The sequence below is a fragment of the Pundamilia nyererei genome, unplaced genomic scaffold, assembly GCF_000239375.1.
Source record: "Pundamilia nyererei isolate P.nyererei 1_Seehausen unplaced genomic scaffold, PunNye1.0 scaffold00070, whole genome shotgun sequence".
Taxonomy (NCBI): domain Eukaryota; kingdom Metazoa; phylum Chordata; class Actinopteri; order Cichliformes; family Cichlidae; genus Pundamilia; species Pundamilia nyererei.
The window spans coordinates 1,327,223-1,340,662 of record NW_005187471.1 but is presented as its reverse complement, the minus strand read 5'-3'; the positions used below and the strand labels follow the sequence as shown (position 1 = coordinate 1,340,662).

Sequence of the window (13,440 nt, the reverse complement as noted above, 5' to 3'; positions counted from 1 at the left end):
TTTTTTTTTTTGCATCAGTACCAGAGTAATGTCATAGATTTTCCACTCCCACTATATGCTGAAGTCTTCTTGTTTTGCGAACTTTAAAGGTCAGGCCCAGTGGAAAATTTTGCACCATATTGACACAACTACTCAACATCCTTTGTTTTGCCCTCACTGAGGCCCTCAGCAGCTGCCTAGCTGCTTGGAAGCACAGTTAATACATCTCTAAAATAATAGTACCTATATATTTTAAAGTGCATATCCACGTCTCCTGAACATGAAGAAACTCCGTTCTCGGTGATGTTTCCATAGCAATTGATGGCTCTGAACTAGATAAAGATAATATACAGATTAATAGTAATGGCTTTTTTGAGCTGCTTCCAAGGAACAAAACAACAGATTGATATTTTGGTACCTGTGAGAGTAATAAATGCAGTTAAACATTACATTATAACCAACAACTCTGTACTATAGAGCCATGACATGTTGTTAACTTTAATTATTATCTCCTTGCTTCGGGCAAAGAAATACAGTGACACAAAGATACAATCTCCATATCAGTTTATCCTTCTGCCCCACCCCTTTTATCCCTGTCTTGTCTATCATCACCTGAGAAATTATTAAGTATTATGTTTTTATTATCGGCTATGAAATATATGTGTAGATCAATCCATCTGTTTATCCATGTCATGGCGTGAGAGGCACCCTGGTACATGGAACATCCAGGACAGATTGCCAGTCTGTCCCAGCACTCTATAAAAAGATAGATAAATAATTAGATGAAAATATATGAAAATTAATATATGAAAATAAAACTGAAATGTTTCTTTCTTTCTCTTGTGATACGTTAGTCAGTATGACATCCTACATTGCATTATATCCCGGGGGGGGTTACAGTATCCTGGAAACGTATGCTACAAAGATGGAAATCTTATCTCAGATACAACTAGCTTGGTTAGTTTGCATGGTAAAGAAAATTGCCCATGACCTGTTACATTTTTCCAAATCAAATAAGTTTTCCAACTTATTTGTCTCTGCTAACAGAGGTGTAATATTCTTGACATTGTAATTTAAAATATAATAGTTTATGATCCCACAGAGCCAAATGCACCACTGTCTGGACGTGGCTGAAATCCCTGTGTTCTAAAGCAGTAATCACTAGGCTTATGGTCTTAACCAATGAGGTGTCACCCTGTGCAATATGAGCCAATGGTATTGTAGACATGTAAGCTCAGGATGCCAATGTGAATGACTCATGAGACTATATCATTATGTCATGTCTGTCACACTCTATGAGGAAATGTGCCGCGAGCTCTGACTGGTGAAGGCAAACATTACTTTTAATCTGTCTTAATGAGTGAGAATGCATCATTTATTCATCTGTTCGCCCGTCTTATTGTCTTATTGTCCTTCTTTAGTGTTGAATTTTATTCCTCTCTGTCGCTCTTGTTTTGTCAGGCTGAGTCCAGAGATCTTCCTTAAAAGACCTGTTGTAGAAGGAAACAGGTGGAGGCTTGACTGCATCCTCAAGCGCAAAGCAGTATGTACACGTTAGACTGCCAGCATTATTCATTAAGAAATACACATCAGACCAAGTACTGAGCACTCAGTGTAAATGTTTCCCTGTACTTTCCTTTTAATTATTTTTTTTAATGTAACCATTTGTAGTGAAAAGTTGCTGTTTTTAGTTGGATAAAGCTCTTCTCCCAGTATTCACAAGGTTTATGTTTACTAAACTTCTCATAATGAACTGAACATAAGAGTACATCCTGTCTATATCTGTAGATGGTATAAATCAAAGGCCTTTTTATCATAGCCAAAGAAATTAGTGTTACTGGAATTTCTGACTTTAAGTGCACATATTCCACATCCTTATCTGTTCCCATTGCTTTTATAGATGAATTAGAAACAGACTTTTGGTGAATAACCGAATTTATTTGCCCTTTGCCACAGCAACAGGGAGTCCGAATTTTTGTAATGTTGTATAAAGAGGTGGAGCTCGCTCTGGGCATCAACTCAGGCTACAGCAAAAGAACCCTTTTGCACCTGAACCCGAACATTAAGGTAAGTGACGTGATATTAAGGTTTGATAAACAATGCAGTGCCACATTTCCCAAATTATTCAATGTCATAGCCAGGACCAGATTAACCGTGAGAATAAATAAAATAATAGATTTTTGTTCATATTACAATGTATACAAGTGTACTGCATATGTGCTGTGTGTTTATGCTCCAGGTGATGCGTCATCCGGATCACGTCTCCTCCTCTGTCTATCTGTGGGCACATCATGAGAAGATCGTAGTTATTGACCAATCAGTGGCCTTTGTGGGCGGTATTGACCTGGCGTACGGGCGCTGGGACGACAGAGAGCATCGGCTGACGGATGTGGGAAGTGTGACACGTTCAGATGAGAGCAGACTGAGAAAAGTACTCCATTTACACACAGCTGCATGTGGGGAATGAAGTATAACAATGCAAGCTGGCAACCTCTTAATTTTATTGAACTGAATTCCTATACACAAGTACTCAATCGCATTATGCTCTGCTGACCATAAAATATTTATTCTCTGTAACTCTCATACAGCATTACAGCTACAGAGCTGCTACCAGCAAGAAGTTTCATAATATCAAGTATCTATTTTTTTTAATCACCTTTCCAACTGCATTGACACTTTGGACTCCTCACATGATTTACATCATTGAGAACAAGTCTTTATGTGTTGTTAATACCCGTGATGACAGTTTCCAATTTGGAGAACGCCATTCAGACCAGAAAGCAAATGAAACCTTTTGAATTGTTCCACTTTTGGCTGGACAAAAAAAAACCAAAAAACAAAACAGATCGCAAATATCCACATAAAAGCAAATGTCTCTCTAGCTTGTGACTTCAACCTTTTCTTATAAACCTTATTTGGCTGTATTAAATATTAGCAACACCCCTAGGCAATGTAATGGAGCATGAATCAACAGCACCTATTAAAACTGCTGTGTCCATTATAACCTTATAGTTTAAGGTAAAAAACTGCAGTTATAGATCGTTTTCATGTTCCTAGACTGGCTCCACCAACACTCCATCCAGTAAGGGCTTGTCCTCTGTTGATGGCGTCTCTCAGAGCAATGGACGAGGGACACCGCCCAGTGATCCAGCGGATTTACCTAAGCTGAAGGGAATCGGTCGCAACAGGATGGCTCGCTTCAGTCTGCGCACACTGAGGCACAAACACACTCTGCAGCATGTGGACAGTGTCAGCAGTGTTGATAGCGCAGGTATGTTAAGGCAGAGGAAAAAAAATCGTGCTTTGCTATTTTGGCAGTGAGATGCTCTGTTACGCCACCTCTCACGACAGCGGGGGTGTTTGTGTGGGTGAGAATGTGAATGTGAGTGAATGAGAGGCGCGTTGTAAAAGGTTGTACTTTCAAATGCAGTCGATATTTTAAAGGCTGTAGATTCATTTGTTCTGTATATGTGCACATGTGTAGGGAGCGGTTCGGTACGAAGCCTGAAGACAGGTGTGGGAGAATTACAAGGAAACACTCGCTTTTGGCATGGAAAGGACTACTGCAACTTTGTGTACAAGGACTGGATCCAGCTGGAGAAACCTTTTGATGGTCGGTCACACACATGGACGCACCCAGCAGTTTGATGGAAACATATAATCATCTGGAAAACTAAATAGAGTCGATCTGAGTCACATTGGCAACATTTGTTCCACTTTTTTCACTCAAACCCTCTCCACTAAAATATCTGACCTCACTGTACGTTATGTCTTCTTACTGTTTCAGCTGGTCTCACTATTTATTTTTTATCACTGTATATTTCTCCATATTTTTGCAGCCATTCTTTTCTTTTACATTTTTAAGTTCTTAATCTAAAAAAATCCTTTTTGGATCTGTTCCTCTTTTTGCAGACTTCATCGACAGGTACACCACTTCCAGAATGCCCTGGCATGACATTGCCTCAGTGGTTCATGGTAGAGCTGCCCGGGATGTGGCAAGACACTTTATTCAGCGTTGGAACTTCACTAAGGCACGCAGTGTACTTTGGCCAAAAACACAAAGAGTTGTAGAGCAGGAGCAAAGCTTAAAATTTAACTTCTTTAACTGGGAATTTATAGCCACTTTTTAGTGGTTTGTTAGTTAATAATTAAATACTTTAATTATTATTATAAGTTGTGGAAAGATGGTGTTAACTTCAAATCATGACTCACTTTCATAAAAAGCAGGATAATAGGAGACATGGAAAATATAATGTAATCCTCATCGTGGTGCTCAAGCTTTCCATGCCACCAACTTTTCCCCCTGTTTATTCAAAAAAGAATGCTTCCTCTATAGAGACTGTATTTACCGTCTCCTGCCTAAATTCTCCACATGTCTTTTCTGCAGATCATGAAGCCAAAGTATCGCTCCCTGTCTTATCCATTCCTGCTGCCTAAATCTCACTCCACTACCAATGAGCTCAGATACCAAGTTCCTGAATGTGTTAATGCTAAAGTTCAGGTAAGGCAACATTTCAGGCATAAAAGAAAGCATATTGTGAATGTCATATTTATATGAAGTACAAACTGAAACAAAAACAAGCCAAAACATGTACATAATGCAAACAAATGATAAAAAAAAATCCACTGTCTATGGGCCAGAAAGTTATATAACCACAAAGTTTGTCTTGCGTTGATACTCAAGGGTTTTTACCCAAAAGGAACCGACCTCTGAGAGAAATTGTTGCCTAACATAAGAAGTGGACAAACAAACCATCATGACTCCATTACTTGTGTTTGTTTATGTCGTTTATTTTGTTAGCCACTTTTCTGAAGGGACATCTCTAAGAACATAATGTGCAAGCTTTCCATTTGCGTCTATTAATATACATTTAACTTACTCATATGCTTAATTAGTTAACTTTAACTATATATTTTAACCATTGACAAAATATGTAAACTGTACTTGATCAGGAATATTGTGAGAACCACAGTTGGAAATCACATTATTTTTCTTGAATGTAGTTCTTATTTGCAGTCAGAAGTTTACAAATACATCATTGTCCATCATCATGGCTTTTAATGATTTCTTTGAACAGTTCCTTTTCCGGGTGGAATTACTGTACAACATACATCTTCAACATACATCTTCAATGACTTTAAAAAATTTGGTTGCACACGTTTGAATTTATTTTGGATTTTTGTAATTCCCACAGGGTTAAAAGTATACAAATAGGGCTGTTCGATATAACGAGATAAAAACATCTATGTTTCATTTTACGCTATCGTTTGTTTCGTGGTGTCGCAAAATAAACTGTTTTTTCACTGCAATATTTTTTCATTATTTCCCTGTAGTGGCTATATTAATTTCTTAAAGTTCTCACTTTCTCTTATATTTAATATAACCACACTACAGACAGACAAGCGTTTGTTTTTATGCCTTGTTGTTAGCAACAACGACGTAAAACCACCGCGTGTCCGCTTGTTCCGCATAAACCTTTCACAATAAAGCTCAAGATCCTGTTGAGACTTTTCAAAATAAACTGAATCACGTGAAAGATGCAGAGTGTTTACGGATGAGAAGCAAAAAAGAGCCGCCAGGTGCTAAAAAATAAACCTTAGACTCAAACGTTAGAACAGACTTTTCCCCGCAGCACGGCGTGTAATAAATACGCACAAAGAAAACTGCGGCCGTTACAACTGTCTAAAAATGTTTCACGCATCAGTTAAAACACTCGACTCCAGGTACACGACGCCCAGCTGGAAACACTTCACGCAAGTCGAGCTGACCGAGATTCGCAGAATTTATAGAACATGTTACATTTTTGTGATTTATGTCGTTATCGGATGATAGATGTCTTAATATCAGGATATGAGATTTTGGTAATATCGCACAGCCCTATATACAAAAAGACTCAAACATGCATATATCCCCACTGACACTTCAGGAAGTTGCACCTCTACCAGACACTTGATAGCTGTCAATAAACTTCTAACATAATTCTGATTGGATATTTAAGTGGTCTTTTTGGCAGAATTGGTGCAGTCCCCCAAACAGATCTCTTGCCATTGTAGTCAAACAGCTCAGTCTTTGTCTGCCATGTCCATAAAACCAAAAAACTTTTCTCTAGAAGGCATTTGGCTTGTCCATGAGGGTAGCTGCAAATTTCAATTAAGCTTGAAGGTTAGATTTTAAAGCAGGAGTTTCTTTCTCGGTTGGCAGCCTCTCAATATATAGCGATGCAAAACTTGCCACCATTCTCCAGTTCATGGCAGTCTTGGTGGTTCCTCAACATCCTAACAAATTTTCTCTCATCTAAGGGTGACAGATTGGGCGTTCTTCCAAATGACAAAGTGGAGACACATCAGAATAACATGTGCAATTGTTTGAAATGATGTTCTAAGAATCTTTGTTTAGAAATGGCTCTTAGAGAGCTTCCAAACTTCTGTAAATCTGCGATTTTTACAAGCCCATGACATCCACAGCTATGATTAGTGTGTGTAAACTTCTAAACACAACTGTATGTGTGAAACATTAAATGAATCAACACACACATTTGTACTCTGTCTGTGTGTAAAAGGTGTTACGGTCATCTGCAGACTGGTCGGCAGGCATAAAATACCACGAGGAGTCCATCCACAATGCCTACATCCAAGTCATCGCCAAGAGCAAGCACTACATCTACATAGAGGTAAAACAACAGAGAGAGTCAGATATAAAAATAAAAGAGAAATACTGCATTTTGAAGCTGATATTCAAACTTTATTATCAAAGCACTGATGTTTGACTTTGATGCAAAACAACACATGTCTCTTCTGAAATGTGTTAATATTCCCAGTACAGAGATGACTCCTTTTATTATATGTCAGCCAAAATGCTTTCTCACATCGTGAAATTAAAGTCAGAAACATAAAACTATAATTATTTTAGGGGGAATCAAAACCTGGGAGCCATAACTGTTGTTGCTTTTGCACTTTGGGTTTGTGTCATTCCTCCCTTTCTTTTCTCTGTCTCACTCAGAATCAGTTTTTCATTAGTTGTGCTGACAACAGGACGGTCTACAACAAGATTGGAGACGCCATCATTGAAAGGATCATCAGGGCAGACAAGTACTTCCCTTTATTGAAGCAGCTTGTTTGTTTAAGAAGTGGTTTTGATTGTACTAGGGTGGCTGTAGCTCAGGTGGTAGAGCAGGTCATCTACTGATCGGAAGGTTGGTGGTGATGCATCCATCGGAGTATGAATGTGTGTGAATGTTAGCTATAAAGGACTTAGAAAAATGTGCTTGTGTGAATGGGTGAATGCACAAGTTGTGTAAAGCGCTTTGAGTGCTCAGATGAGTAGAAAAGCGCTATATAAGAACCAGTCCATTTACTGTAATGAAGATGTAAAATGTAATGCATATGCTTCTGGGCCTAAGTCTAAAAATCATGTATGTTTGCGTACAGAGAGCGTAAGAAATACCGTGTGTATGTGGTCACCCCACTGCTGCCTGGGTTTGAGGGAGACATCACCACTGGTGGAGGGAATGCCATCCAGGCTGTCATGCACTTTAACTACAGGTAGATCACATGACTTTTTCAGAAGAATTGAATGTTGTATTGAACTTTGTATTGAACGTATTGAAAGAGGAAGGGGGAAGGGAAATGAGAAAGCACATCACAAAACTAGGATTTTCTCATGTGACGTTTACATGCGCTGTGGTGAGATTTAATCTCTTGTCCCCTCAGAACCATGATCAGAGGAGAGTACTCTATCATCTCCCAGTTGAAAAAGGAGAGTAAGTTGAGAGATAAGCTATAAAATTAAGTATTCTGAGACCCAAAAAACTTCTGATATTCTTTCAGATTCACCCGCCGCCATAATGTTATCTAAATTCTAGTTTTGATCTCTTCTATTTCCCAGTGGGCGATCAGTGGATGAACTACATCTCCTTTGCTGGACTTCGGACTCATGCTGAGCTAGCGGGACGCCTCGTCACAGAGCTCATCTACGTCCACAGCAAGATGCTCATCGCTGACGACAATACAGTCATCATTGGTTAGTCTTTCTCTCATCTCACCTTCTGTCACTTTCTCTTCTTATGCTGTTTTCACCAGCTACTATTTGAAGAAACTGGCTTCTCTGGCTCGACACCATCAAAATGTGATAATGCTAAAAATCTGGTTCTATTTCCTCGTTTTATCACCATGTGAATGGCTAATAAATTTGCATAATAATGCTGTTGTGTCAATGTGTGTGGAGTGGTACGTTGCTCTGTTGTGCCACCTGCTGGTGTATAAAGTGCAGCTCACCCTTTCGACAAAAGGAAAAGCACTCCATGTCTTCTTATTAATATTCCTCTTCTTTTCTCTCTTTAAATCTGTTCTCTTGTAAATACAAATCAATGTAAATAAGGTGAAAAGTTATTGTTTATGACAGTATATGTAAATCAGTCCCTAGCAGGATACCGCCACTTTGAATCTGTCAAAATAATAAAAAAAACAGGCTTACATACCAACAGCAGAAGTTAGCTCAAGTCATAGACTACATTTAACCAGCTCTGTGTGTCTGTTGCAGGCTCTGCGAACATCAATGACAGAAGTATGCTGGGTAAACGTGACAGCGAGGTGGCAGTGATCGTTGAAGACTCCGAAAAGGTTCCCTCAGTAATGGATGGAGAGGAGTATGAAGCTGGGCATTACGCTCTTCAACTGCGCCTCGAATGCTTCAGGTGCTTGTCTGTTTGTATGTGTGTATGAGATGACAACGTTAAAAGCACATTGCTATTTTGTGATATGTTGTTATTTTTTAAGTGCTTGACATTTTATATATTGAAATTTTTGTTTATCGTGCCGAAAATCCCACTACATGCCTACATGTAAATAACAGCTAATGTACATGTGGCTTTGAAACAACAAAGAAAGAAAGAATGCAAAAGAAATACACTCACCAGCTGCCTTGTTAGGAACACATTGCTAGTACTGGGATGGACTCAATTTCGCTTTAGAGCTGACATAGATTTAACAAGGTGCTGGGTGTATTAATCATGGATTTTGGTCTATTAATATGATCACATCACACAGTTTTTCCAGAATTGTTTTTTAATCCTATTCCAATCCCATAGGATTGAGATCTGGTAACCGTGGAAGCCATTTGAATATAATTAAGACAGTATTAGATGATTTCAGCTTTGTGACATGGGGAACGGTCTTCATGGAAGCCGTCAGGCTCAGTGAAACACTGCCCAGTTTATACTACGGGGCACAAAGAGGGGCAAGAAAATATCACACAGATAACTACACTACCAGTAGTTGTTTGAGTTGTTGATAGAAGGCAAGATGAATCAATTTTGGTGAGCCTGTGTGAACTGTAGCCTCAGTTTCTTGTTCCTAGCTGACAGGACAGGCACCTGGTGTGGTCTTCTGCTGCTGTAGCCCATCTGTTTCAAGGTTTGATGTGTTGTGTGTGTTCAGAGATGCTCTTCTAGATACCTTGGTTATAACTAGTAGTTATTTGAGTTGCCTGAGAGATGGTTGCCTTGCTATCAGCTTGAAATAGTCTTGCCTTACTCCTCTGACCTCTGGCATGTACAGCCTCAGAGAACTGCCAGTCAGCTGTATATCTTCCCTTTTGTGGACCATTCTCTGTAAGCCCTAGATGCGGTTTTATGGAATAATCCCAGTAGATTAGCAACATCTGAAATACTCAGAACAGCCTGGCTGGTGCCAACAACCATCCCACTTTTAAAGTCACATAAATGACCTTTCTTCCCTTTCTGATGTTCATTTTGAGCTTCAGCAGACTTACATGCCTAAATACAAAGTGTTGCTGCCCTGTGACTGCCTAGTTAGATAGTTGCAATAATAAGCAGTGATTTCTGTAATCACTAAAACATTTTCTCTATCTGTCTTTCCCTTCTGAACAGAACTATTCTTGGAGGACACTCTGACACCAGCATTGACCTTTCTGACCCCATCAGTGACCGTTTCTACAAGGAGGTGTGGATGACAACAGCTGGCCGCAACGCCACCATTTACGAGAAGGTAGAGTAAACATTAACATTTCACATGTGGAAAGAAAACATTCAGTTTAGTGAATGGCAGGTAATCATTTTGAGTTTGTGCCTTTAAGAAAGAGATAATTCAGAGATAAACCATGTTTTAAACTCAGCACAGACCATATTTTAGCTAAAGTTTTATCTGAACACAGCACTACCTTGGCCCATTTTGTAACTGCCCACGAGTTTGTCTTTCACTCTCAGAGAAACTCGTGGACAGAACAGTTAACTAAAATCTCACGGTCCACTCAGATAGACTGCCACAAACCTTGACTTAAGTTAATGAGGCATATGTTTGGTTGCAGGTGTTTCGCTGCCTTCCTTCATCCCTTGTTAGAAATATGTCGGAGTTGGAGCAGTACCAGTCCAAGCCAGGTTTGGCCCAGACTGATCTTGCCCGAGCTCAGGAGGAGCTGCGCAAAATCCGTGGCTTCCTAGTGCAATTTCCTCTGGACTTCCTGTCTGAGCAAAATCTCATGCCCTCTGTTGGGACAAAGGAAGCCATGGTTCCAACTGAGATCTGGACATGAAGGGTTTCAGCCCATTACTCACAAAATGAAATGGACTGTTCCTTGAGAAGGCCTCTTGTGGGAAGCCTCTGGGTGGTTTTTTACAGTTTAATGATGATAAATGTTCAGTACTGGAGTTGCAAGAGATCACTTCTGAATAATAGATTTCTGAGATGAAAGTCAGATTAAAACTTTCTCTTTTTGCTTGATACGATTGCTGAGCAATGACAAATCTCTGAGATCTATTGCTACTGGAAAACACTAGACAGTAGTTATAGCATGTTAGTGTTTGGATGTATTATGTGAAGAAGATGGGCACCTATGATAGCAGTGTGACTGCATTCAATATGTGGAAAGACAACATGAAGACTGGGTTTTGGGAATCACTTTATCTTCAATTCTAGATGCTTAGACCTTTGAACTGTGCAAAAGGCTCATAAGATGGCAGAAGCTTGTATGGGACCATGATGATGAAGTCTATAACCAATTTATGACACTAACAGATATTCAGCTCTGTTTAGAAATCACAAAATCTAAACATTAGATGGTAAAATGTGATTAACTGAGTTCGTTATGTATGCCCGTAACATGCATTAGTGCCATGTATGCTGTTTATGAGCTCACGGAAGAGTTGTCTGTTAAGTATGTGCTGCTTTTGATAAATTATTTAAATTTACAAGCATGTAATCTCAGAGGTGTTTTGAAGATTTTGTTTGTGTAAGAAATTGAAGTTATGCTTGGTCTTTACTTTGTTGCCAACTGCACAGAGACAATGTTACCGTTTCGAGAGCAGTGCACAGTTTACTAACTATGCTGAAATCTGATTGCCGTGATGCTTGTACCAATCGCACCTCTGAGAAAAAAAACAAAACTTCATCACTGACATTTTATTTGTTGTTGAAGATGTTTTGTGACCTGTTAAAATGATTCAGTGGCTTTTTAAGACAATCGGCGTACCCATTGAGAAGAGAAATTTCTTCTTTGTTCAGCAGATGGTGCTAGCTTCCTAAAAATCAGTTGCAAAATTAGAAAATAAGATCTCCAGGATCTTTAAGGTCCTCTTGGTGAGTGAAAATGGATTTTGAACATTGTAACAAAAGAAACCCAGCAAAACTACAGCAATTATGTTTGTCATTAAGCATGCAGATGAAGCTGGATGTAAAGCTTTCGTATGAAGTCAGGCTTTGAAATTGCTTCGTTCCAGCTTCTGTGTAGTTCCAGATTGAAAACAGCATTTCAAAGTCTTTATTTTTTTGTTTTGTTTTTCTTGTAATGTAACAGTTCAGAGTAAAATTACCTTTTATCGAGATACTTGCGATAGGTGATCCACGAGCAGTTTATATATTTTGTAAATGTGAAAGTATGGACTCGTGTTACCCAGTTTGTTTTCATTTTTAATATTTTCCACATTGTCTTGTTTGAGCATCACCATCCCCTAAATGTGAAGATAAAAAAACACTTCTTTAGAAACGAATCGCACAGCCGGTAATTATGACACATTGGAGTCGCAATGTATTTTACAAATCAAGCACATAATTACTTTGACCTGGCATAGAGCTCCAGTTTTGTCATGAAAAGGCAGAACCCTTTGTCTACCCAATGTGTGAATCATTGCCATTTATGTAAGAGAAAATGACTGGGACCACAAAATTGGCAGATGTAAAATAAAGTGCTTAAAACACTTTTACTTTTTTAACTGTTTTGAATTTGACATTATCGTCTGCCCTGTTTATTATTTATGGATTTTAAAGAATCGAGCATTCTTTAAGATTTATTTTTAAATGTATGTCACGTTCACACTGATGATTTTGGACTTTTTTCTTTTTCATACCCACCTTGAAGCTGTTGTTTCTGTAAACTCTCTGGACCTCTTGCCTTCATTCAGTTTATGCACAATAACCTTTTTGTACAGTTAAAGATTTCCGATATCTATTTGTTCATTTGAAACTATGTAATTAAAATGACTAACAAATACGCATATCTTTGGACTTTTTGTTTCCTTTTCACATGAAAGTAGACACAGCTGTGAAACTTGATCATTTCTAAGATATATGGCTTGACAGACCAGCTTTAATAACAGGCTCCTGCATAATATGTTTTTATAATTCCTGTGTGACTACATTCCCATCTCTAGTACACATCAATATGAGTAAAACAACGGCTTTTCGCTCCAACTATGAACAAACAGGTAGGTTCTTGCATAAGAAATAAGAACTGTTGAACCTGTTAACTCCCAGAAAACAGCAAACTTGTATTTCTTTTCTCATGAAGCAGTGAAATCAGCAGCATTTGCAATAATCAATATGTTTAATTAACTTTGTGAATAAAAGTTGGGTGCAAAAGCTAGGCTGAAGGACATCTTATATTATTTGGGAATCTGGTAGGAAAGACTATACTGTTGTATAAAAGACCCACTGTGTCTATGAACCAAACATTAAAATTTATATGGAGAATTACAAATTGCAAACATATATAGTGGAAAGTGGAGAATAATATGCTAAACGAATGGTTTTTTTTTTATTGTGAAAAATCACCGGGGCGTTGGCCACTTGTACATGTGTGCAATCAGCTCTGCTATAGCAAAAGAAGTACTAACAAACCCAAACGAGGGGATTTCATAGGAAGCACATAAGGAACATAAAAGAAACAGCAAAACATAAAGAGCATGAATGCTAAAGGCTTAGTTTTTTTTTTTGTCCTTCCATTTGAAGGCAGTTGATTACATAACGCTCCTCCCTTCTCTGGAAAATGACACTCCATAAAACTCAGGAGGCCTTATTCAGTAGAATGTCGTTGGCTGCATGTTATGGCATGTGAGATGGCCTAGTTGCTTGCTGGTTTAGAAACATAAGGATATAAAGCTACCTGATCGGGAATTTAGTTTATGTGTCATTAAGAATTCTCTTAAGCACATGACACAGGTTGTTGTGAAG

The 13,440-nt window shown here is 38.6% G+C and overlaps 1 protein-coding gene across 1 annotated transcript in view; it reads left to right on the top strand.

Annotated features, from left to right (window-relative positions):
* pld1a (phospholipase D1a) overlaps positions 1–12,481 on the top strand; it is a 31,017-nt gene extending 18,536 nt beyond the window's left edge. The window contains exons 12-26 of the mRNA XM_005736609.1: positions 1,441–1,522; positions 1,936–2,046; positions 2,219–2,410; positions 3,037–3,250; positions 3,464–3,592; positions 3,892–4,010; positions 4,367–4,480; positions 6,540–6,650; positions 6,980–7,068; positions 7,408–7,521; positions 7,690–7,739; positions 7,865–7,999; positions 8,519–8,672; positions 9,867–9,984; positions 10,304–12,481. Of these exons, the coding sequence (XP_005736666.1) occupies positions 1,441–1,522; positions 1,936–2,046; positions 2,219–2,410; positions 3,037–3,250; positions 3,464–3,592; positions 3,892–4,010; positions 4,367–4,480; positions 6,540–6,650; positions 6,980–7,068; positions 7,408–7,521; positions 7,690–7,739; positions 7,865–7,999; positions 8,519–8,672; positions 9,867–9,984; positions 10,304–10,528 (1,957 nt within the window). The 3' untranslated portion in view covers positions 10,529–12,481. The remainder of the gene's footprint in view (positions 1–1,440; positions 1,523–1,935; positions 2,047–2,218; positions 2,411–3,036; positions 3,251–3,463; positions 3,593–3,891; positions 4,011–4,366; positions 4,481–6,539; positions 6,651–6,979; positions 7,069–7,407; positions 7,522–7,689; positions 7,740–7,864; positions 8,000–8,518; positions 8,673–9,866; positions 9,985–10,303) is intronic.
* Positions 12,482–13,440: the final 959 nt, after the last annotated feature.